Source organism: Dysidea avara, chromosome 15 (assembly GCF_963678975.1).
Source record: "Dysidea avara chromosome 15, odDysAvar1.4, whole genome shotgun sequence".
Lineage (NCBI taxonomy): Eukaryota > Metazoa > Porifera > Demospongiae > Dictyoceratida > Dysideidae > Dysidea > Dysidea avara.
In genome coordinates this window covers 9,744,553-9,768,785 of record NC_089286.1, presented here as the reverse complement: position 1 = coordinate 9,768,785, position 24,233 = coordinate 9,744,553, and the positions used below count along the sequence as shown (strand labels likewise).

Here is a 24,233-nt window from a genome sequence, read left to right as displayed (position 1 = left end):
GACCAACTACATAGCTGTAACTCTAGGAAACCAGGCCTTACACCATTGATATACTCGACTCCACCTTCTTCATATAATCCCAAATAGCATGTAATCACTTCATGATCTGAGCCATTTGGAAATAAGTCATCCTGTAGAGATCAGATAGAATCAAGTTACCCTGTAAAGAGTTCACCTAGAAACAAATCACCCTGTAGAAAGATCAGCTAGAAACAAATCACGCTGTAGAGAGATCAGCTGGAAACACAGCACCTTGTGGAGAGATCAGCTTGATCAAATCACCCTGTAGAAATTTCAACTACATTTCAGGTCACCCTGTGGAGAGTTCAGCTAAAAATAAATCTCTCAGTAGTCAGTTCAGCTAGAAACAGATCACCCTGTAGAGTATTCAGTAAGAAACAGATCACTCTGTAGTGAGTCCAGCTGTACATTACAAGTCACCCTGTGAAGAGTTCAGTTACAAATAAATCTCTCAGTAGGCAGTTCAGCTAGAAACAAATCACCCCGTAGTATTCAGTTAGAAACAAATCACCCTGTGGAGAGATCAGCTACAAACAAGAAACCCTGTAGAGAGATCAGCTCGAAACAAATCACTCTGTATAGAGATCAGGTAAAAACAAGTCACCTTGTAGAGAGTTCGGCTAGAAAAGAAGTCACCATGCAGAGAAATAAGCTAGAAACAAGTCACCCTATAGAGAAATCAGCTACATTTCAAATCATCCTGTAGAAAAATCAGCTTGAAACAAATCACCCTGTACAGAGATCAAGAAAGACCAGCTTGAAACAATTACCTTGTAGAGAGATCAGCTAGAATGTGTAGAAAAATCAGATACATACATTTCAAATCACCCTGTAGAAAGGTCAGTTTGAAACATATCACCCTGTAGAAGGATAAGTTAGAAACAAATCACACTATAGAGAGATCAGATAGAAATAGAAAAGTCACACTGTAGAGAGTTCAGCTATATACATGTCACCCTGTAGAGAGATCAGCTACATTTCAAATCACCCTGTAGAAAGATCAGCTTGAAACAAATCACCCTGTAGAGAAACTAAGTCACCCTGTAGAGAGTTCACCTACAAGAAAACTACTTTATAGAAAGTTTAGCTATCTCACAATTCTTTCTGTACAGTTTAGTTAGGTTACATGTGTGGTGAGTTCAACTAAGTACAAACTGTTCACCACGTAGTCTAAGAGTAGAGTTGCACCGATAATCAGTTGAATAATCGGTAACAGCCAATATAAGGTGATTTTGCAAGTATCGGTATCAGCTACAAAGAGGAAATTATTTGCTGATAACCTAAACCCACAATCAATCATTAACGACAGTAATAAACATGTGACAGTATTAAAAGAAAGCAGTGAATGCAGTGGTAAGCAGTAAACATTTATTTGCTGTACCTGTTTATAACTATTTGGGCTTGTTTATCTGTGAATAGTGTGGCTGCAAGGCTACAATAGGCTGTGTATATTTATCGGCCGCCCACGCAATTAACCAATCACTATTTGGAAAGGGTCTGGAATCCCACCAAAACTCCATTTGAGAAGCTGACTTAAGTGTTTTATAACTACTTGGCTTTCATTTCCATGTAAGGGGTTAGTGGCACACTGGTAGAAAACATTGTAGAATCGGCCGCCCACGCAGGCAATTAAATTATTGGAATTAATGTTATACACACACATAAACTTTAGATGATTTTGCTCCTTTTCCTCTGACCTATAGAATAGAAGAATATCGGTAAATATTGGCATATCGGCTACAGGAATGAGTGAAAAATCGGTATCTGTAAATGTGAAAATATGCATATCGGTGCAACACTATCTAAGAGTACAGCTGCATTATGATTCTCCCTGTAACAATTTCAGCTACATTTCTGTAGAGTATTCACCTGCAAGCAATTCACCCTGTATTGAGTTAACAATTAATCAACACAATTGTAAGCAAGTACAAGGAAAAATTAGGAATTTTAAGCTAGATTAAGGATCAAAAAACAAAAATGCAGGGAAACAAGGGAACAACTGAAATTTTTGAACAAGGGAGGTTGCCTATACCTGCAGATATACTAGATGCAGGTATAGGCAACCTCCTTTGTTTCACAACTTTCAGTTGTTCCCTTGTTTCCCTGCCTTTTTGTTCTTTGATCCCAAATCCAGCTAATTTTTCCTTCTACTTGTTTGTTTACTTTTTTAATAACACAATTATGACCACTGAATCCACGTGTACCACATTAAAAGAAAGAATGGTGTCAGGCATTCCATAATAATTTTGCGTCTAAACGCGTGCCCCAATAATGAATTACGCACTGAAAAGTGAGGTGGCCATTACGCTTCATTTGTAAATATACTCCACTACACAGCAATACAAACGAAGAACAGTACAAGAAACTTCTATGCAATGAATCCAGTCGCTATAGAAAATGTGGGCAAAAAGCATGACACCACCAGAGGGAAGTCGTATTGCGCTATCGCAAATCAACACCTTGTATTGACTGCAAAAAGAATTGGAACACAAAGGAGGACAAAGGTAAGTCCATGATACGTGCATTGTATATACTGTGGTTGGCAAAAAGGCATGTCTCCGGACAAAGCAAGGTCAAACAGTGAAAAAATCAAGGCCGTAGCCTTACCCATTCTTAAGTTATGCTTGGCTAAAAGCATCAGTTAATTAGATAGTTAAAATTCTGTTAAATAATTTTTTTAATTGCGTAGAAACTTGTTGGAAGGGTTATGGGTCTCTCTGAAGGCATTTTGGGTTTGGCTATGCATGACCAAATACTGCAAAGTTGTTATGAAGGAAATTTGAGGCTGGTTTTAGGGTGATACGCATTCTTGGGCAAGTAAGCCCAAAACTACATGATCCCTAAAACAGTACTACCGTACTGTATGATAATATTGTTATTAACAAATGTGCATGTATAGCTAAATGATTTAACAATTTAAAGTTTTCTTCCTTAATAATCTTCATTCCTATAGAAAAGAAAAAGATAAGTTAAAAGAAATACCCAAAGCTGGCCATAGGCTGGCTTTAGGCATGAAATTACAAAAGAAGTGACATCTAATAAAAAAAACAGCCAAGCTGTAAAAAAGGGTGCGGCCTCCAAAAATCCAGGGTCAAAATAGATGTGAAATCCAAGGTGGCAGCCAAGAAATGGTTGTGATGGTAGGTTAATCACAAAAATTTTAATAACAACAATTCAGGTGAATTTGGTATCAAATCCTAGTGAAATTTGGAGGAGGCAACACAAATTCACCTGAATTGTCAATAAAATTTTTGCCATTAACCTAGCCATTTCTTGGCAGCAACCTTGGATTCACATCCTTTTTCATCCTGGCTTTTTTGAAGGCTGCACCCTTTTACAGCTTAGCTGTTTTTGATTAAATAAAATTCAACATTATTATAACCATTTCATGGCTGCCACCTTTGATTTCACAACTTTTCACCAAGGCTTTTTGAATGTCACACCCTTTTTATACAGCTTGGCTGTTTTCCGTGGATTTTACTTCTTTTTGTATTGTAAAGATATACCCAAAGCCACCCATAAACTGGATAGTTTTACACAAATTATTGTTCTTCTTATCTACAGATGCAATGAAGATGATATAAGACAAACTAATGCTCAGAAAAATACTTATCAATGTGATACCAAAGCCAATTTATACTGATACAATTTTGTATTTGCTTGTTCATGGTTAAGTATACAAAGTATGTAGTGCCTGTATTTATTGCAATAGTGTTTTATAACAAAGTAAATTCCTTACAAGTTAGTTATACTATTTGTCAACATTTTGCAGTGACCGTCCTATTAGAGTATCTCGATTTTTCATGCAAAACATGATAAGTTGGAGTTGTTCAATTTTTACAAAGCAAATCCTGACAATTTACAGCCTGTTGTTCAAAGTTTTATTAGCATAGCACTTATTATGATGATGACAATTGGCACAAGTAGGTCTTAATAGTAGTGTACTACCCTGCCGATCTGTATTAGAATGGCTATAATATCGGCTTTGATTAGATGAAACACAAGAGAAGTTGCAAATAGTAGCTAACATATTACAGAGTTTATTTGATTACTTTTGCAATGCTCTAATAGAGTTTTTTGTGGATCTCTAATAGAACGCACATAGAATGTTATGAAACAATCTAGATTTTCCATTGGTAGGTCTATGAAATTATGAATTAATACTATTGAGTAGATTTTAGCTAGAATTTTCATTTATAAAGTAGAAATAAGTCAGTGTGGATAGCAGCGGTTCAGTGGTAGGATTTGGGTGTTCAGTATAGAGGTCCCTGGTTTGAATGCTGGTAACTTTTTTGTTGACATTTTTCATACACTTTTACTGCACAGTAACTGTTCTATTAGAGTATTTGACCCTGTGATGTACAGTTGTTTGGTTTTTGCCTTGTAACTCAATGCGATTTCTTTTAAACCACAAAAGGTTAGAGCATGATAGGTAACCTACAAGTTGCTCCCATAAGCGGTTTACTCTGTAGGCATGACAACAAGTCAGCCTTTTTAAAAGCAAATAATCGTCCATAGTTCTATGACTATTAATCAGATTTGCACCAAACTTGGTACGTGATTGTGCTACAATGCATTCTTAGTATGTACCAAAGCTCAAGACAATTGAGCTATGCATTTACAATTTATAATAGTTTTTGTAAAGTGTGCAAAAAGAATACTCTAAGCCCCACCCCCTAAATAAAGGGAAAAATGAAGAAATGAAAAAATTCAGCTGATTTTAGAAGGCTTATATTTCATGATTGCATTAAGCGGTCTTGTTCAAATTTGGTATGTGGGATGCTGAAGGTGGAGGGCATTTGCACTATAAAAATGATTCCAATTTGCGGAAGGAGAACGGAGCTACGTATGTGTGAAAATTGCATTTTGTTTCTTCCTTAAATATACTAAAGATGTGGAGCACCAGCTATCTTGGCCACACGATACACTACCGTGTGTCTTGATCAGAGGAAATCAAGACACACGGTAGTGTGTCATGCGGCCAAAGAAGCCGGCGCGCCACAACGTGAGCATATTAACAGGAAGAAAGAAAATGCAATTTTCACACCTATGTAGCTCTGTGATCCCTTGAAACCAAATTTGCTAGAGAAATGCCGCCCAGTTAGAGGAGTCTACATACCAAATTTGAAGAAAATCGCTCCAGCCATTTCCGAGATACGAGCGAACAATATTTCCTTTTAATTTCTTCGTTTTTTTCTTCTTATTCTTCATCTTCATTTCGCACACTTCACAAAATCTGCCATAAAACACGAATGCGTACTCGGATTGGGCTGAAATTTAGTACAATTAAAGGGCTCATTAAGGCGGATCTCAGTACCACCTTTGGTAGGAATCCGATGAACAATCACGGAGTTATGACCAACTATGTGCGTAAAATAAGGTCGAAGGTCTGTCACACCTACAGGGTAAACCCCTGGAAGGAATGAGTTGAAAATTGATATGTAGATGGAATAACCATGGTAGGAGTGCCTTTTTGTGGTTTGAAAGGAATAAAGATAAAGACCATGGAGATATGACACAAAACCCAACCTGTGTCAAAACTACACGATCGATTTTTATGAATAAAAAACTATTAGTTTTCACGTCTACCAGACAAACCGCTTAGAGCAATGAGCTGAAAATCAGTATGTAGCTTGAAAAATCATCATAGAAAGTCCTTGCAGTAGTACAGAAGAATCGGATTACAAACCACTGAGTTATGATTCGAAAGGCAACTACGTGTAGCAAATGCAAGATCAAGATACTCTAATAGAACAGTCACCCTAATAGAGCATTCAGCTACGTTTATAACTTACTCCATTATAGAATTATCTAATCAAAAACAGCCAAGCTGTAAAAAAAGGTGCGGCCCCCAAAAAGGCCATGGTGAAAAAAGATGTGAAATCCAAGGTGGCGGCCAAGAAATGGCTGTGATGGTAGGTTAATGGTTACATTTTAATAACGGCAATTCAGGTGAATCTGGTGCCAAGACCAAGTGGCACAAAATTCACCTGAATTGTCATTATTAAAATGTAACCATTAACCTACCATCACAGCCATTTCTTGGCCGCCACCTTGGATTTCACATCTTTTTTCACCATGGCCTTTTTGGGGGCCGCACCTTTTTTTTACAGCTTGGCTGTTTTTGATTAGATATCACTTCTTTTTGTATTTGTATACCCCAAAGCCGGCCTATGGCTGGCTTTGGGGCTTTTTTAACCCGTGTGTTTTTTTCTTTACCACAGGAAGAAGAAAAGAACTTAAAGAAGATTTGTAATACTTCAATTATTTTTGATTTTATTAGTAATTATACACATTATATATATATATCTATTACATGCCCATTATTCCCCACAGGATATTTTTTTGCAGCTGATCTCTCTACTGGGTGACTTGAAATGTAGCTGAACTCTCTACAAGGTGACCTCTTCTAGCTGGTCTATCTACAGGGTGATTTGTTTGCAGCTAAACTCTCTACATGGTGCTTTCTTTGTAGCTGAACTCTCTACATGATGGTTTCTGTGTAGCTGAACTCTCTATAAGGTGACTTCGTCTAGCTGAACTCTCTACAGGGTGATTTTTTTGTAGCTGAACTCTCTACAGGGTGATTTGTTTGCAGCTGAACTTTCTACATGATGGTTTCTTTGTAGCTGAACTCTCTACAAGGTGACTTCGTCCAGCTGATCTCTCTAAGGGGTGATTTGTTTCTAGCTGAACTCTCTACAGGTGATTTGTTTGCAGCTAAACTCTCTACATGGTGGTTTCTTTGTAGCTGAACTCTCTACAAGGTAACTTCTTCTCTACAGGGTGATTTGTTGTAGTTGAATTCTCTACAAGGTGGTTCGTTTGAGGCTGAACTCTCTACATGGTGGTTTCTTTGTAGCTGAACTCTCTACAGAGTGATTTGTTTGCAGCTGAACTCTCTACGTGATGGTTTCTTTGTAACTGAACACTCTACAAGGTGAATTCTTCTAGCTGATCTTTCTAAAGGGTGTAGCTGAACTATCTACAAGGTAACTTCTTCTAGCTGATCCCTCTACAGGGTGATTTGTTTGTAACTGAACTCTCTACATGATGGTTTCTTTGTAGCTGAACTCTCTACAAGGTGACTTCTTCTAGCTGATCCCTCTACAGGGGGATTTATTTGTAGCTGAACTCTCTACAAGTGATTTATTTGTAGCTGAACTCTTTATGTGGTGGTTTCTTTGTAGCTGAACTCTCTACAAGGTGACCTCTTCTAGCTGATCTCTCTACAGGGTGATTTGTTTCTAGCTGAACTCTCTACAGGTGATTTTTTGCAGCTAAACACTCTACATGGTGGTTTCTTTGTAGCTGAACTCTGTACATGATGGTTTCTTTGTAGCTGAACTCTTTACAAGGTGACTTCTTCTAGCTGATCTTTCTACTGGGTGATTTGTTTGCAGCTGAACTCTCTACATGGTGGTTTCTTTGTTGCTGAACTCTCTACAAGGTGAATTCTTTTACCTGATCTCTCTACAGGGTAATTTGTTTGTAACTGAACTCTGTACAAGGTACATTTTTGTGGGTGATCTCACTGCAGGTTGATTTGTTTGTAGCTGAACTCACTAAAGGGTGATTTGCTTGTAGCTGAACTCCTTGCATTGTGTCTAGTTTCCAGCTGATCTCTCTACAGGGTGATTTGTTTGTAGCTAATCTCTCTACAAGTTGATTTGTGTGTAGCTGATCTCTCTGCAGGTTGATTAATTTGTAGCCGATCTCTCTACAGTGTAATTTTTTTGTAGCTGAACTGTCTATAAGGTGATTTGTTTGTAGCTGATCTCTCTGCAGATTGATTTGTTTTAGCTGAACTCTCTACATGGTGATTTGTTTCTAGCTTATCTCTCTACAGGTTGATTTGTGTGTATTACTAACTGATCTCTCTACAAGCTGATTTGTTTGTAGCTGATCACTCTGCAGATTGATTTGTTTCTAGATGATCTCTCTACAGGTTGATTTGTTTGTTGCTGATCGCTCTAAAGGTTGATTTGTTTGTAGCTGAACTCTCTGCAAAGTGTTTTGTTTGTAGTCGATCTCTCTACAAGATGATTTTTTGTAGCTGACCTCTCTTCAGGGTGATTTGTTTCTAGCTGATATCTCTACAGGGTGATTTTTTGTAGCTGACCTCTCTTCAGGGTGATTTGTTTCTAGCTGATCGCTCTACAGGTTGGTTTGTTTGTAGCTGAACTCCTTACATTGTGTCTAGTTTCTAGCTGATCTCTCTACAGGGTGATTTGTTTGTAGCTGAACTCTCTATAAGGTGATTTGCTTGTAGCTGATCTCTCTACAGGTTGATTTGTTTTAGCTGAACTCTCTACAGGGTGATTGCTTGTAGCTGAACTCCTTACATTGTGTCTAGTTTCTAGCTGATGTCTCTACAGGGTGATTTTTTATAGCTGATCTCTCTACAAGTTGATTTGTTTGTAGCTGATCTCTCTACAAGTTGATTTGTGTGTAGCTGATCTCTCTGCAGGTTGATTTGTTTTAGCTGAACTCTCTACAGGGTGATTTGTTTGTAGCTGAACTCCTTACATTGTGTCTAGTTTCTAGCTGATGTCTCTACAGGGTGATTTTTTTATAGCTGATCTCTCTACAAGTTGATTTGTGTGTAGCTGATCTCTCTGCAGGTTGATTTGTTTACAGCCGATCTCTCTACAAGGTAATTTGTTTGTAGCTGAACCCTCTATAAGGTGATTTGTTTGTAGCTGATCTCTCTGCAGGTTGATTTGTTTTAGCTGAACTCTCTACAGGGTGATTGCTTGTAGCTGAGCTCCTTACATTGTGTCTAGTTTCTAGTTGATGTCTCTACAGGGTGATTTTTTTTGTAGCTAAACTCTCTACAGGGTGATTTGTTTCTAGCTTATCTCTCTACAGGTAGATTTGTGTTGATTTGTTCATTGCTGATCGCTCTAAAGGTTGATTTGTTGTAGCTGAACACTCTGCAAAGTGTTTTATTTGTAGCTGATCTCTTTACAGGGTAACTTGTTTGTAGCTGAACTCTCTCCACAGTGACTTATGTGTAGCTGAATTCTCTAGAGAGTGACTTAATTGTAGCTGAATTCTCTACAGGGTGCATGACTTGTTTATAGCTGAACTTTCTTCAGTGTGACTTGTAATGTTCTGAATCTCTATAGTGATATATTTGCTTAACTCTCCACATGGTGACTTGCTTCTTGCTGCACTGTCTATAAGATTAACTGTTTGCAGCTGAACTCCCTACAGAATAACTTGTGATGTAATAAAATTCTATAATGAAGTAAATAAATTAGCCGAATGCTCTATTAGGGTGACTGTTCTATTAGAGTATCTCGATCTCGCATTTGCTACACGTAGTTGGCTTTAGAATCATAACTCAGTGGTTTGTAATCTGATTCTTCTGTACTACTGCAAGGACTTTCTATGAATATTATTCCAGCTATACACCGATTTTCAGCTCATTGCTCTAAGCGGTTTGCCTAGTAGGCGTGAAAACTAATACTTTTTTATTCGTAAAAATCGATCGCGTAATTGTGACACAGGTTGGGTTTTGTGTCATATCTCCATGGTCTTTATCTCGATTCCTTTCAAACCACCAAAAGGCAGTCCTACGATGGTTACTCCATCTACATAGCAATTTTCAACTCATTCCATGAAGCGGTTTACCCTGTAGGCGTGACAACAAAGCGATCTTATTTTATGCGAATAATCGGTCATAACTCCTGAACCATTCATCGGATTTGTACCAAATTTGATGCTAGTATTCGCCGTTGGACTCCCTTTCTGTGTGCCAAATTTCATGGCGATCGGAGTACGCGTTTGCTTGTTATAGAAATTTTTGCAAGTGTGTGAAAAGATGAAGAAAAAAAACGAAGAAAAAAAACGAAACTTTGGCAGCTTGTATCTCGGAAATGGCTGGAGCGATTTCCTTCAAATTTGGCATGTAGACTCCCCTGGCTGGCGGGCAACTGTGTAGCAAATTTGGTTCCAATCGGATAAGTGATCACTGAGATACAAAGGTGTGAAAATGACGTTTTCGTTCTTCCTGTCAATATACTCACGGGTGTGGCATGCCGGCTCCTTGGGCCGCACAACACACTACCGTGTGTCTTGATATTACATTGCAAGTTATTCTGTAGGGAATTCAGCCACAAACAGTTAATCTGATAGACTATTCAGCTACAGGAAAGTCACCCTGTAGAGAGTTCTCCTATAAACAAGTCACCCTGTAGAGAGATCAGCTAGAAGAAGTCACCTTGTAGAGAGTTCAGATACAAAGAAACTACCATGTAGATAGTTCAGCTAGAAGAAGTCACCTTGTAGAGGGTTCAATTACAAAGAAACCACCATGTAGAGAATTCAGCTGCAAACAAATCACCCCGTAGAGAATTCAGCTACAAACAAGTTACCCTGTACACAGATCAGCTAGAAGAAGGTACCTTGTAGAGAAATCAGCTACAAAGAAACCATCATGTAGAGGATTCAACTGCAAACAAATCACCCAGTAGAAAGTTCAGCTATGAAAAGATCACCTTGTAGAGAGTTCAGTTAGCAACAAGCCATCCTGTAGAGAGATCAGCTAGAAGGATCACCTTGTAGAGAGTTCAGCTACAAACAAATCACCTGTAGAGAGTTCAGCTAGAAGAAGTCACCTTGTAGAGAGTTCAGCAAACCACCATGTAGAGAGTTCAGCTGCAAACATATCACCTGTTGAGAGTTCAGCTAGAAACAAGTCACCCTGTAGACAGATCAGCTAGAAGAAGGTACCTTGTAGAGAGTTCAGCTACAAAGAAACCATCATGTAGAGAATTCAACTGCAAACAAATCACCCAGTAGAAAGTTCAGCTATGAACAGATCACCCTGTAGAGAGTTCAGCTAGATACAAGTCATCCTGTAGAGAGTTCAGCTACAAACAAATCACCCTGCAGAGAGATCAACTAAAAGAAATCACCTTGTAGACAGTTCAGTTACAAAGAAACCACCGTGTAGAGAGTTCAGCTGCAAACAAATCACCCTGTAGAGAGATCAGCTAGAAGAAGTCACCTTGGAGAGAGCTCAGCTACAAAGAAACCATCATGTAGAGAGTTCAGCTGCAAAAAAATCACCCTGTAGAGAGTTCAGCTACGAAAAGATCACCCTGTGGAGAGTTCAGTTAGAAGGATCACCTTGTAGAGAATTCAGCTACAAACAAATCACCCTGCAGATACATGTAGTTCAGCTACAAACAAGTCATCCAGTAGAGAGATCAGCTAGAAGGATCACCCTGTAGTGAGTTCAGCTACAAAAACAAATCACCCTTTACAGACAAAGTAACCCTGTAGAGAGATCAGTAAGAAACAGATCACCTTGTAGAGAGTTCAGCTACAAACAAATCACCCTGTAGAGAGTTCAACTACAAACAGACAACCCTGCAGAGAGTTCAGCTAGAAACAAGTCACCCTGTAGAGAGAATCCTGTAAAGAGTTCATCTACAAGCAAATCACCCTGTAGAGTTCAGCTACATTTCAAGTCACCCAGTAGAGAAATCAGTTGTAAACCAATTATCTGTAGGGAATAATTGACATGTAGTAAATGTATGGATTATCATACAGTACGATAGTACTGTATATTAGGGACATGGAAGGTGTGGGGGCGATTCATGATATAATATAACCCAAAAACCTGCTGCGATTTTTCCTCAAAACGATATGACAGTATTGGTTGGGTAAAACCAAGCCCAAAAGTGTCTTCAGATCGACCCGAAACGTTTCCGTCAAGTTGCTACAGAATTTGTTTAAAAATTTAGTCAATGGAATTTTCTACTGCTTGCCTGCCTGACGCCTTCAGTCAAGCGTAACGGAAAACTGGCTACAGCTACAGCCCTAATTCTTTCGCAGAAACGTTTCTAGATCGCTTAAGAAAAAACCTTTGGTATATTGATAAACATACAATGCTTGCGCTATTGTCTTACCTTTTATCCTTCTTTACCATGGCCATCAGTCAAGGTTCTACCGCTGAGTGTTAATAAACTACAGTACGGCTTCCATACCAGTGTATATTGCATCAAACTATTCGAATACTCGTGGTCGCCGGTTGTACCAAAAACACACGCGTACGTCAGACTCGCTGTTGATATCGATCAGAGAGAGCAACTCACGGCGAACTATATAGCAATGTGTAAGTCAATAAATGCGACCAGATTTTACAGAACCGATCCAAATCGCACATCAGGCAAAATCAAACTAACACCACCAGTGGATAGCTACACCATCGTACTACAAGTTTTGACCCTCAGCACTACTCAAACTACACGAGGCTGGTTTTTACACACGTCTTTTCTGGGTGGTGTGGAGTGCTCAAATGGCGGTTTCAGGCCTTGTGAAGGACCTGGCTTGGCAAGAATCAGTGGTTTACTGGTGGACAGCCTTATAATGTTGGCCAGACGTGTTCTCTGTTGATTTTGCTACATATCAGCCACTAAGGAGCCAGCACAGCCCTGTAATCTCGTGTCTGGACTCCAATCGTGGTCTGCCTCCATTTTGAGGTCTATCTCTTGCCCTCCCCGCCACCCCCCAGCCTCCACCCCTTTGTGAGCACTCGTGATACTACTTCGCTCGTCCAACTTCTCAGATTTTCTATCTTATTTGGCGGGAAACTGTACAAGCAGCTCCAAGTACTGGAAGTGGCTTGAAAGGTAACAGATTGATGCATCTTTTGTGTAAATTTCATACACGTGCTTGCTATCCCTGGCGAGTTATGCTGGCTTCAATTCTTTAAAACCGTTTATCTCGAAACTTCTAATGTGCGATTTGGATCGTTTTTCCAAAATCCAGTCACAAATATAGTTTAATTAGTAATGCGCATATCAATGTTTTGCCCCACTACTATGAACACGGGCAGAGGTGGGTGATAGGTGGGGATTTGAACATTTAAAACTTCTTATCCCCACTACCTGGGGCTACTTTTGATGTCGAATCCCCCACTTATCCCCCAGTAAAAGACCACGAAACGCCCGGCTACGTGCCCTCGTAGCATCAAATACCCCACCACCTGGGGCATGGTTGGAGGTCGACTCCCCCACTAATCCCCGCCTAGCCCCCACTTCTGCCCATGTTCATAGTAGTGGGGCAAAACATTGATAGGTGCATAACAATGTTAAACCGAGTCGGGTCATCCAGGTCCTGCTTTACAGATTATTCGGGTCTGACCCTACGTGCTAAATTAAATGTGGATGTGTTACCACACGTCATAGCGTAGCTCTGCTTCTTTCGTGAGCCACGCCTACTTACGTAAATTACAGTCTGTAGACATGGTAGCCACGTCCATTCATCAGTGTGTAGGTATGCACGAATCCATGCCCACTTACGTAAATTACTGTCTGTAGACATATGGTAGCCACGCCCATGTAGATATGCACAAATCCACATCCATTATTGTCTGCAGGCTTATGTAGAGCCACGCCCACTGATCAGTTGTTATTGTATGAGTCATAATCTAGTATAATAGTGCTGTGAGTAACTCAGCAGATATTTAGTGGTCATGAGCTTGCAAAAAAACTTCACAAACAAGTATAAGAAAAAATTGGGAATTTTAAATTAGATTAGGGACAATGTATAATGCTGCAATAAAAAGTACTGAAACAAGCTGGATCGGAGTAGTACGTAATGTCTAAATACTGTAAAACAATAAGAAGTGAATATCCCTACTGTGCTACACTCACACTCAATGCACAGTAGGGATATTCACTTCTTATTGTTTTACAGTATTTAGACATTACGTACTACTCCGATCCAGCTTGTTTCAGTACTTTTTATTGCAGCATTATACATTGTCCCTAATCTAATTTAAAATTCCCAACTTTTTCTTATACTTGTATATATAATTTGTACATTTACTGATAAAATCTGAATTAGTTAAAGTATTTAAAATCTCCTTCATCTTTTTCTTCTTCCTGTGGTAAAGAAAAAAAGATAGGTTAAAAAAGCCATAAAGCCGGCCATAGGCCGGCTTTGGGGTATACATATACAAAAAGAAGTGAAATCTAATCCAAAACAACCAAGCTGTAAAAAATAGTGCGGCCCTCAAAAAGGCTATGGTGAAAAAAGATATGAAATCCAAGGTGGCGGCCAAGAAGTGGCTGTGATGGTAGGTTAATGGCAAAAATTTTAATAACAACAATTCAGGTGAATTTTGTGCCAAGACCAAGTGGCACCAAATTCACCTGAATTGTCGTTATTAAAATTTTTACCATTAACCTACCATCACAGCCATTTCTTGGCCGCCACCTTGGATTTCACATCTTTTTTCACCATAGCTTTTTCAAGGGCCGCACTCCTTTTTTTACAGCTTGGCTGTTTTTGATTAGATATCAATATCTTCAATATACTGAGTCTATCAATGTCCAGCATTGAATATATACACTGTATGGGTCCCATTTCTACAAGAAATACTGTCAGTAATATATACACTATAAGATTGTTTAGTCTGAGTCTATTATCACTCTGCATTTTTATAGGGCTGATTAGGTAATTATCCTGGTGTCTCCATTGCTGGTGTACTGGGAAATCCAAAGTATACAGTACAGTTTGAAAAGTGATATTTATCATTAATTGATGATGAGAAAGGGCCTGAGCCAATATGACTGTTCGCTTGAAGTACATTACTGTGAGACTGTTGAATGTTAACCACATTTTGAAAGGGATAATGACTTCTAGTGCTGCTGAGAATTCCACCTATTCCTTGATGATCATCAGAATCAGCATTTGAGTATGCTCGAAGACTCTGCTCATTGCGGTGTCCTGTGATAGCTGCAATTTTGTCATTTGAGACCCCTACTTTCTGAAGTTTACGGACTGTTGTTTTTCTAACACCGTGGTTTGTAAATTTTTTGTTAGTAAGGTCTAAGCTACCTTGCATAGCAATATATTTCATGTATGTGTCAATGGTATGTATACCAACGGGTTGAGTTGTGTACCAAACTTCATTAATTGGTGTGTCTAAAGGTTTAAAGTAAAGAGGGCCACTGTTCTTTAATTCATCAGGCTGCTTTGATATCAATAGTTCCAGCAACTTAACTGGGCATTGATCATTACCCTGGTAGTACAACCACTGAGGTAGTCGTCAGCTTTCCTTAACAAGTCCACCTTGCCAGGCCTTAGTAATTCCTTCCACCCATTCTACATAAACAGTTTTACCTGACACATCTTTTACAAATTTTAGATCTTCTACCTTTATTTGATGGTGTTCTTGGCAACCTCTAGTACCGAATTGCTGGCTAATTGTATAGAATATCGAGTAGTTCAGACTGGTGGGATTTGTGCACCCCAATACACCCTTTTCCCATAATTGCTCTTCTTCTTCCAAAGTCAGTGTATCTGATCTGTTTTTACGTTTTCCCATATCCTTCTCTCTCAGTGATATAGCCTTTCCATTCAGTACTTTCCTGCATCCTTCAAAGGTCTAGTCTTTAATAATGCTGTATTTTTGGCCTTTCTCTCTCAGCCATCGATCCAGTGAAGATAACATTGTACAAAGACTATCTGGCTCATACTCACTCCCATCGTTCTTCCTGACCTCAGCGAAAAAGAATTGCAATATTTCATCAAGGTGATCCACTGGAATATTCTCAAGTCGCTCCTGTATGTTTCTAGCTTTTCTCCATGTATCAAATCTTTTTATCCAAGTTAACGTAGTTTTAGTGGTGTTATAATTTCTTGTTTTGTCAGCAAATGTTTGTAAGTCCGACCTACTAGCTGTGGCGAATGAACTCATAGCTTGGGCGTGGTCTTGAGCGTCATGACTAGGGCACGCGAATTGACTAGCGACGTCATTATTAGAACTGCAGAGAGTTGTTGTGGGTTCTATAGTGTCGGAAGTCTCGTTGGCAGTAGTTGCTCTCCCTAAAGTGTTATTGCTGGCGGTGTATTGCTTCCTTATTAAAGACGCATCCAATTCTGTCTCAGCTAAGCTGCTAAATAACTGGTCTAGTTCGTCTTCCTCACCCGAACACACAAACGTTGCAAGGTTCGAAGACAAGAAGTCTGTAAGGTCTATTGTATTCATTGTATACGTGTTTCACTACTGGAGTGTGATATATTGTAACCATAGAGATGAAAATATATAGCCAATCACATTCAGATATCACCGAACAAGATTAGAACAAATGTTATACAGCGTTCATTGGCTAGTTTGCTGTAGTATATCACCCTGTAGAAAGTTCAGCTACGAACAGATCACCCTGTATAGAAGTCAGCTAGAAGGATCACCTTGTAGAGAGTTCAGCTACAAACAACTCACTCTGTAGAGAGATCAGCTACAAACAGATCATCCTATAGAGAGTTCAGCTACAAACAATTCACTCTGTAGAGAGATTAGCTAGAAGAAGTCACCTTGTAGAGAGATCAGCTACAAAGAAACCATCCTGTAGAGAGTTCAGCTAAAAACAAATTGCCCTATAGAGAGATCAGCTAGAAGAAGTTACCTTGTAGAGAATTCAGCTACAAAGAAACTATCATGTAGAGAGTTCAGCTGTAAAAAAATCACCCTGTAGAAAGTTCAGCTACGAACAATTACCCTGCAGAGAGATCAGCTAGAAACAAGTCATCCTGTAGAGAGACAAGCTAGAAGAGGTCCCTTTGTATGTAGACAGTTCAGCTATAAAAACCATCCTGCAGATAGTTCAGCTACAAACAAATCACCCTGTAGAGAGATCAGCTAGAAGAAATTACCTTGTAGAGAATTCAGCTACGAAGAAACCATCATGTAGAGAGTTCAGCTGCAAACAATTCACCCTGTAGAGAGTTCAGCTACGAACAGACCACCCTGTAGAGAGATCAGGTAGAAGAAGTCACCCTGTAGAGATATCAGCTAAATACAAGTTACCCTATAGGGATCAGCTACTAACAAATCACCCTGTAGAAATATGTGTTGGAAACAAATCACCATGTAGTGAGTTCAGCTAGAAACAAGTCATTCTGAAAAGAGTTCAGCTACAAACAATGAGGGTTCCAGCTACAGTTCAGTTATGTATAAGAAGTCACCTTATGACCTACAGTATATGATTATCATTCATTGTTAAATATACAAATATTTTAATCAGAGAAAAAAACTGTACACAATATTTCTTCCTTTGTTCCACAATCCCTGCAGAAAGGGAAAATAATTAAAAGTAAGCACCAAAGCCAGTTCATGGCCGGCTTTGTGGCTTGCAATACAAAAAGAAGTGATATCTAAACCAAAACAGCCTAGCTATAAAATAAGAGTGCAGCCCCCAAAAAGGCCAGGATGAAAAAAAATGTGAAATCCAAGGTGGCGGCCAAGAAATGGCTGTGATGGTAGGTTAATAGCAAAAATTTTAATTACGACAATTCAGATGAATTTGGTGCCGAATCCTAGTGGAGGAGGCAACGCAACTTCTCCTGAATTGTCGTAATTAAAATTTTTGCCATTAACCTACGTACCATCACAGCCATTTCTTGGCTGCCACCTTGGATTTCACATCTTTTGTCATCCTGGCCTTTTGGGGGGCCGCACTCTTTTCTTACAGCTTGGCTGTTTTGGTTTAGATTTTATTTAACCAGTTAAATTCTGAATATAAGCAATTCCATTTTTTTTTAAATGACAAAACTCAAAATGTGAGTTACTCCCTTTTTCCTGTGACCCTTCAATTAAACATAACCACTTTGACAACTAGGTTGGCATAATCTGTATTAATTTTCTTCCTAGTGTAACATTACAACATATTTGCTAAATATGTACTTCAATATACACATACATACACACATAACACACGTATGTATATGGTACAAACTCAATCAGTATGTGTAAATACTTAACAGGTACACTTTATTACTAAATATCTCATACCGCTCAAATGCAACGTCGTATCGTCAATACTTGCAAGCAAAACAGATAACACGCCTTTTAAGTAACAAGTTTTCAAATCACTTGCACGAGACTATGTTGCATTAAAGCAGTACTGTAGGTATGTTTCAAGGCAATGGTTCACTAGGTTGCATTGTAAAGTTAACTATGGCAGTGCATTTACATCTGTCCATGCACTGCACTACATTAGGATACAGACAAAAGTTACTTACAGTGATCTGTTCGAGAAACTTGCTTTGACCACTCAAACACTTCATCCTGTTGAGGTAAGTAATATTTTAAATGTACAGTATCAATATCAAGTCAAAGAGTTGTTTAATCACTAAATACAATAGTAAAGATTCCCACATTGCAATCTCAAAAATGCCATCACTAAAGTATCTTTTATGGTTCATTCTTAAATTGTGGGCATGTGCCTGATTATTATTTTATTACTAGGAATGGGAGAGCTAAAGCACCACCACACGTGTGTACAGAAAATACAGTACGAGGGTGTGTGTCGAGAGGCTAATACAGCATGAGGCGAAGCCGAGTGCTGTGTTTGCCTCGAGACACCCCCCCCCCCCCCCCCCCCCCCCCGGAGTACTGTATTTTTCATACACACAAGCAAAGTGGTGCTTTAAGTGTTATATTGTACTTCCTGGTCATCTGGCTCGGAGCGATTTTCTCTAATACTCAAACTGCTGAGATTTTCAGTGATAAAGATATTAATAAGTGTTCATATAATCTATTTCTAGTCGTAGAATGAACTGATAGGATTAGTTTGGTTAGTTTTAGTGATTTACAATGTCTCGCACATGATCAATCGTGCTGACTTAGTGGAGTCGTGCTTTAAAAGCTTCATGATCAGATGATCAGTAAGTGTTTATACAATCTATTTCTAGCCGTAGAACAAACTCATAGGATTATTTTGGCTGGTTTTAGCAATTTACAGTGTGTTGTTTACATAACATTCCTTAAATAAATTCTCTGCATAACTGTACTGTATTTGCCCAAGTGTGCTGTATTTACCCAATTAAGCGCATAACTGTACTGTATTTGCCCAATTAGCTGTATAACTGTACTGTATGACTCATACAGTACAGTTATGCAGCTGATTAGTACTGTATGGACAATACGATACACGGCATCGCTTTGATCCTCCCACGCAAAGTACAATATAATCAAGTAAATTTGTTAACGTATATACAACACCCTGTATTTGCTTTGTCTAACTGTGATGTATAATAAGTATACGTGTACAGTCGGACCTCCATTATCTGAACACCTGTGTGACAATAATGCTTAAACAAATGAAGCCGATTCATTTACATACAAAGTTCCGTTCAAATAGAACATACACTTACTCTAATAGAACATTTACCTAACAAAATACTCTAATAGAGCAGTCAGTTATACTGTTCAGATAAACAAATGTGCGGATACTCAAGATCCTACTGTGTTAGCTGGTTGTGTCACCAAATTATATTGCATGGTACTTCATGGTGGCCTCTACCTTATCCCTATAGCCTTGATGATGCCACAAAATGTGTTATGCAGTGTCTGTTTGTACTACAACCAGAGCAACTTTTCACTTGCAAGCAGGGCAAGATCAAGAAACATGACAAACACATACATAACAGTGGACTAACAGTTATGTTATTGTGTGACACACAAAGTATATATCACATAGAGAAGAACCATCCATTAAATGACCTAATAGAACAATCATTAACCAACATCACTTTTTGTTAAAGTTGAATTCAGATGCTATACCATACAAAATGATAACAACTAGAGGTGAACCGATATATCTATACATATCGTATCGGTGGCCAATATAGAACTTTCTTCTATACTGGTGGGAGCTGATATTGCTGCTAAAAAACAATACAATACACAACCGAACTATCTTGAGGACACTGTCCAATGATCAAGCCGCATTATAAACCCTAATATTTAGCTATCAAGGGTGGGAAACAGTAGTTATCTTCCTTGTGTAAAGCAGTATGCTATGTGAAGCCATCTAAGTGCATGTATAATCACTGTTTTGGTGTCTCATAAAGCTTACCAATCAGTACAACAAACACTCATAGTGGTGAGCCTGGGGAAACAGCAATAAGATGAACCAAGAGCACACCATAAAGCAACCAGCCATCTCTGTAAGTCATTAAAATGTGGAGTAATCCGGAGTAATCCGGACTAATCTTGGCAGGGGCTGTATCAAAATATTTGTGGGTGCCTTATAGTCTGAGCTGTCAATAGAGACCACACCACCATGGGTAACCAAGCATAGCCAATAATCTTAAGACTGTCTTCAGTAGTAAAATAAAGTTGAACATGGCATATATGTGGTTCCTCAATTATAAATAGCTACACTTAGTTATATCGGTATATCAGATCGGTATCAGATCTGTATCGTATCGGTTTCAAAATGATCGATCTATATCAGATCAGTATCGGATCGGTTTAGTTTTCTTATATCGGTACACCTCTAATAACAACATACAAAAATGATACAATAAGTGTTGTGTAAGTGTTTATCTTTATCCCTTAACAGCAGCTTGAAACAGGCAATATTAATTAATTCATTGTGTTAAAAAACAAAAATACATAAAACTGCTTCTTTCCACATCTGAAATGCAGCTACAATGAACCCTTGGTTATCCAAACCCCTTTGTTCTCAGGCGATGATAAAAGTGTTCAGATAAGTGAATTGTTTGGATAACTAAAACCCATACATTTACATATAGAGCTCTGTTGAAATTTTCTAATACAACATACACCTACATGCAAAATACTCTATAATAGAACAAATACTTCCAATTTTGGGTAAATGAGGGTACGGATAAATGAGGGAGACTGATTATTTGCAGTTTACTGTATTAGAGTGACTGTTCTGGGCTTTGGGGCCTGAAGCCTCCTCCTTTACTTTTAGAACACTTTATAGACTATATAATGTAGTAGAACTGCCAGGCTTATTTGCAGGCTAATAGTCTGAGTAATCACTCATTATGTCCAGTACAACCAATCAACCAAGCCAAATAGCCTGTACTTCGCTGGCTGACCAGTCAACCCAACCAGTAAGAGAACCACTGGATTCAATTTATAGACGCACTTGAAGATTTTGATGATGGTTACTTGTGGTCAGCAGCAGTGATCGTTCTTACAACATTCTGTTCACATAAATGGACAAGTCCTAGGAACATCACGGAAATATGCTTCTTAAAGTACCACAATCGAAAACCTTTAGTTGTAGAAGAGATGGCCTAGACTCACAAAACGATTAATGCAGGTGCAGCACAGGTGCAGCACAGGTGCAGCACAGGTGCAGCACAGGCACAATGCCTATTATACCAATGATAAAACTACACCGTGAGTTTCCAATTGTTTCGTGTGCCTTGTGTATACCTCAAGTTGACAGTTCTCTATACCAAATAAATGACTCATGCTGTATGGGAAATATAGCATTCAAAGAGTGCTTTCAGAACGAAATATCGCACTCAGCTTTGCCTAGTGCTATAATTATTTGTCTCTCACTCACTTGTTTTCATGCTATATTTTCCATACAGCACTCACAGCTGTGCTTTATCTATCACACAATGTTATTTGCAACCGGATTTGTGAAAAGGTACCTTTTTCACAAACAAAATTTGACCCATTTTTTGACCTTTAAAGCTTCATAACTTTTTGATCATGGCATATAATTGCTTGAAAGTTTCAATGAATGTGACTACAGTATCTGGCTACATTTTGATACTAAGAGAAAGTTAATCAGTATAAGGAGTCCAGTGTTACTTTTGTTTGCTGGTATGTCAAATGTGTGGAAAGGTACCTTTTCGCAAATCCAGTCACATTTATTCTTACACAAAAGATTGTATCATAGCTGCATGTACCTACCGTATTGGTGATTTGAGATGGTACATTTAGTTTCATATCATCAATCTCAATGTAAACAATATTGTGTTTAGCAAAGTCAGACATCATCCTGGCAGTAACTTTATACCCTAACAAATAACACATCACTGCTTTTGATGTATAGTAAATAAGCTCAACACAACCCTTCTTTATGGCTATAAACACAAGCGAATAGTTCTTTAGCTCAAACTTTTCAGATACCAATTCTTTTACTTTACACTGAACATCTTCAGTACATTTTTCTGCATTGACTTTTATTCTCAAATGAGGCTTTAAGACCCCTTGCTCTTCATACACATTACAACGAAGAACTAGATCAACTTTTAACACAGAAGGGTCAATTTTTGCCAAAAAACTCTCAAATATTTTCTGTGCTTCTTCACATTCAGTTATGTCAATGATAAGTGTCAGTATTTCATAATCAAAAATTGTCCAAAAATTTCTTAGCTTTTTCCACAGCCCATCAATGGATGTTACCTGGTCAAACACATCTTCATCAAACAAAGGTACCTTTTTGGTGTTTACAGTAGAAACTGCACATAGCTGCTGGATTAATGTAGCAACACATACTTTGGCTTTAGACAATGCTTCTTTGATTTTGATTATCATTTTAGCAAATTCTACTTCAATTTCTCGAATACTTGTCAGTTTAATGACATCATCTTTGTGTTCAACAACCTGTGTGTCTATGAAAAAATACAGTAATATTCCATGGCAAAATTATAAGTACCCATTATTTTTATAATTCAAAGCTGTAGGTAGTTTAATACAGAGTGCATACCATCAAACTATTAATATTAAGATGCTGCTCTTGAGTTATCTCAAATTATGCCACCCACCACACCATGCTATGTATAACACATCACTTTTCAACTACAAAAAGAACACAATCGGAGTACGTGATTTGTACTAACAAGGAAACAGTGTTATACAGTAGGAAGAGGGAGATAAAGTGCAGAAGGTAGACATCGGGTAGATTATTTTTGCATCATAATCAGCTGGTCACAAGGACTTAAAATATACATACTCGGTTGTTTGGGACCTGTAACCAACCATGTATTGAGGGTCACCATCATTTGGGGCCAGGGATTCAAAACATATGAGATTCCCTGGTAAGTAGAATGCGAGGAAAACAGGAATGAGACAAGAACAGAAAGCGGGAACGGGACTGGAGTGCCTTACATTCAAATGAAGCGCTTTTTAGTGGGTTGAGAGGTGCTACCTATTGAGCAATACAGGAAGCCCATGCAATGTAGCAATCACAAGTTATTAATTGTTTTTGAGGATTCAACTCAATGCGTACATACTATAAGGAGTCATATGATAGAAGTATGCATGTAGCACTGGTATGCTTGTCAAGCTGAAGTAGCATCAAAAGGAGTCCCCATGCATGACTGCTCATATTGTCCTTAGTCTTCTCAATGAAGCCTTGTACCTACAAATCCTGCAGCTACCACATACTTAACATGTGACTTTTTCCTGAGGTTGTAGGTACAACATCCCACATCTATTTGCAGACACTGTCACTTAATTAGAATCCTTTGTAAACTTATTCATGCTGTAATGGCTAAATATTATGGTTTCAGAGTAGCTAACTTGATAACTTAGCACCTAATCTATGACAGCTATAGCCCATCAATTCACAGGCTATCAATGTGAGTCCCTGGAGGGATAGTTACTTGACTGCTCTATTAGAGTATTTCAATGCAAGTGACTGCTATATTAGAGTGTTTCAATCGCTTTAGTAAAGAATCCAAATAATGCTGCAAAGAAATATTGTGCAGTAAAAACCAACCTATATCCAACCTGTATATTGCATGATGACCTTCATCTGGCATTTTCTTTTGGTTGTTCCCGTTCCTGTCCTGTTACCGTTTTCCTCGAATTCTACTTACTGGTGCTGGGCAATATGGATTTTTTTTATGTCATACAGTATGTCATGGCAAAATTTATTCACAATATGAAAATATAAAGTATACCCATAACAGTTGATAGTTTACAAGTTACAATACTTAGTCTTAAGGTTGAGTCTGCGATACCTTTGTCATCTTTATCTATTACAAGTGTAATTGCATAGGCTCTTTCAACTACTGTTCTTATTTCCCACTGCATTGCATTGATCATTGTATACATATCTGTATATTTACCTAGCACCTTTCAAAATGGTAGAAAGGATACTAGATTGGATGCACATGTTACCAGAATATCTAATGGTATAACCACACTCTCAATGAGGGTACAGTGCAAGGCTTGGCAAAACCAAAGACACCATTTTACAAGCTTACATAGTATTGAGTAAGTCACATGAGTTCTATCACAATAATAATTTCTAGCTATCATATCACGACATAAATAAATATGTGACCAAATTTTAGAAAACCGTCAATAAACGCACATTTATCAAAATTCATTTTATTGGTTGCTTGTTGTCTACAGGGGCAGAGGAATGGACTGGCTAAGTTTCAGCTTCATGAGTTAA

General features: G+C 38.4%; 1 protein-coding gene across 1 annotated transcript in view; it reads right to left on the bottom strand.

The window, feature by feature from the left end:
* The window catches only part of LOC136245266 (uncharacterized), a 248,123-nt gene that overhangs the window by 191,173 nt on the left and 32,717 nt on the right, over positions 1-24,233 (bottom strand). The window contains exons 3-4 of the mRNA XM_066036756.1: positions 21,737-22,440; positions 18,070-18,115 (exon numbers count right to left, since the gene is read on the bottom strand). Of these exons, the coding sequence (XP_065892828.1) occupies positions 18,070-18,115; positions 21,737-22,440 (750 nt within the window). The remainder of the gene's footprint in view (positions 1-18,069; positions 18,116-21,736; positions 22,441-24,233) is intronic.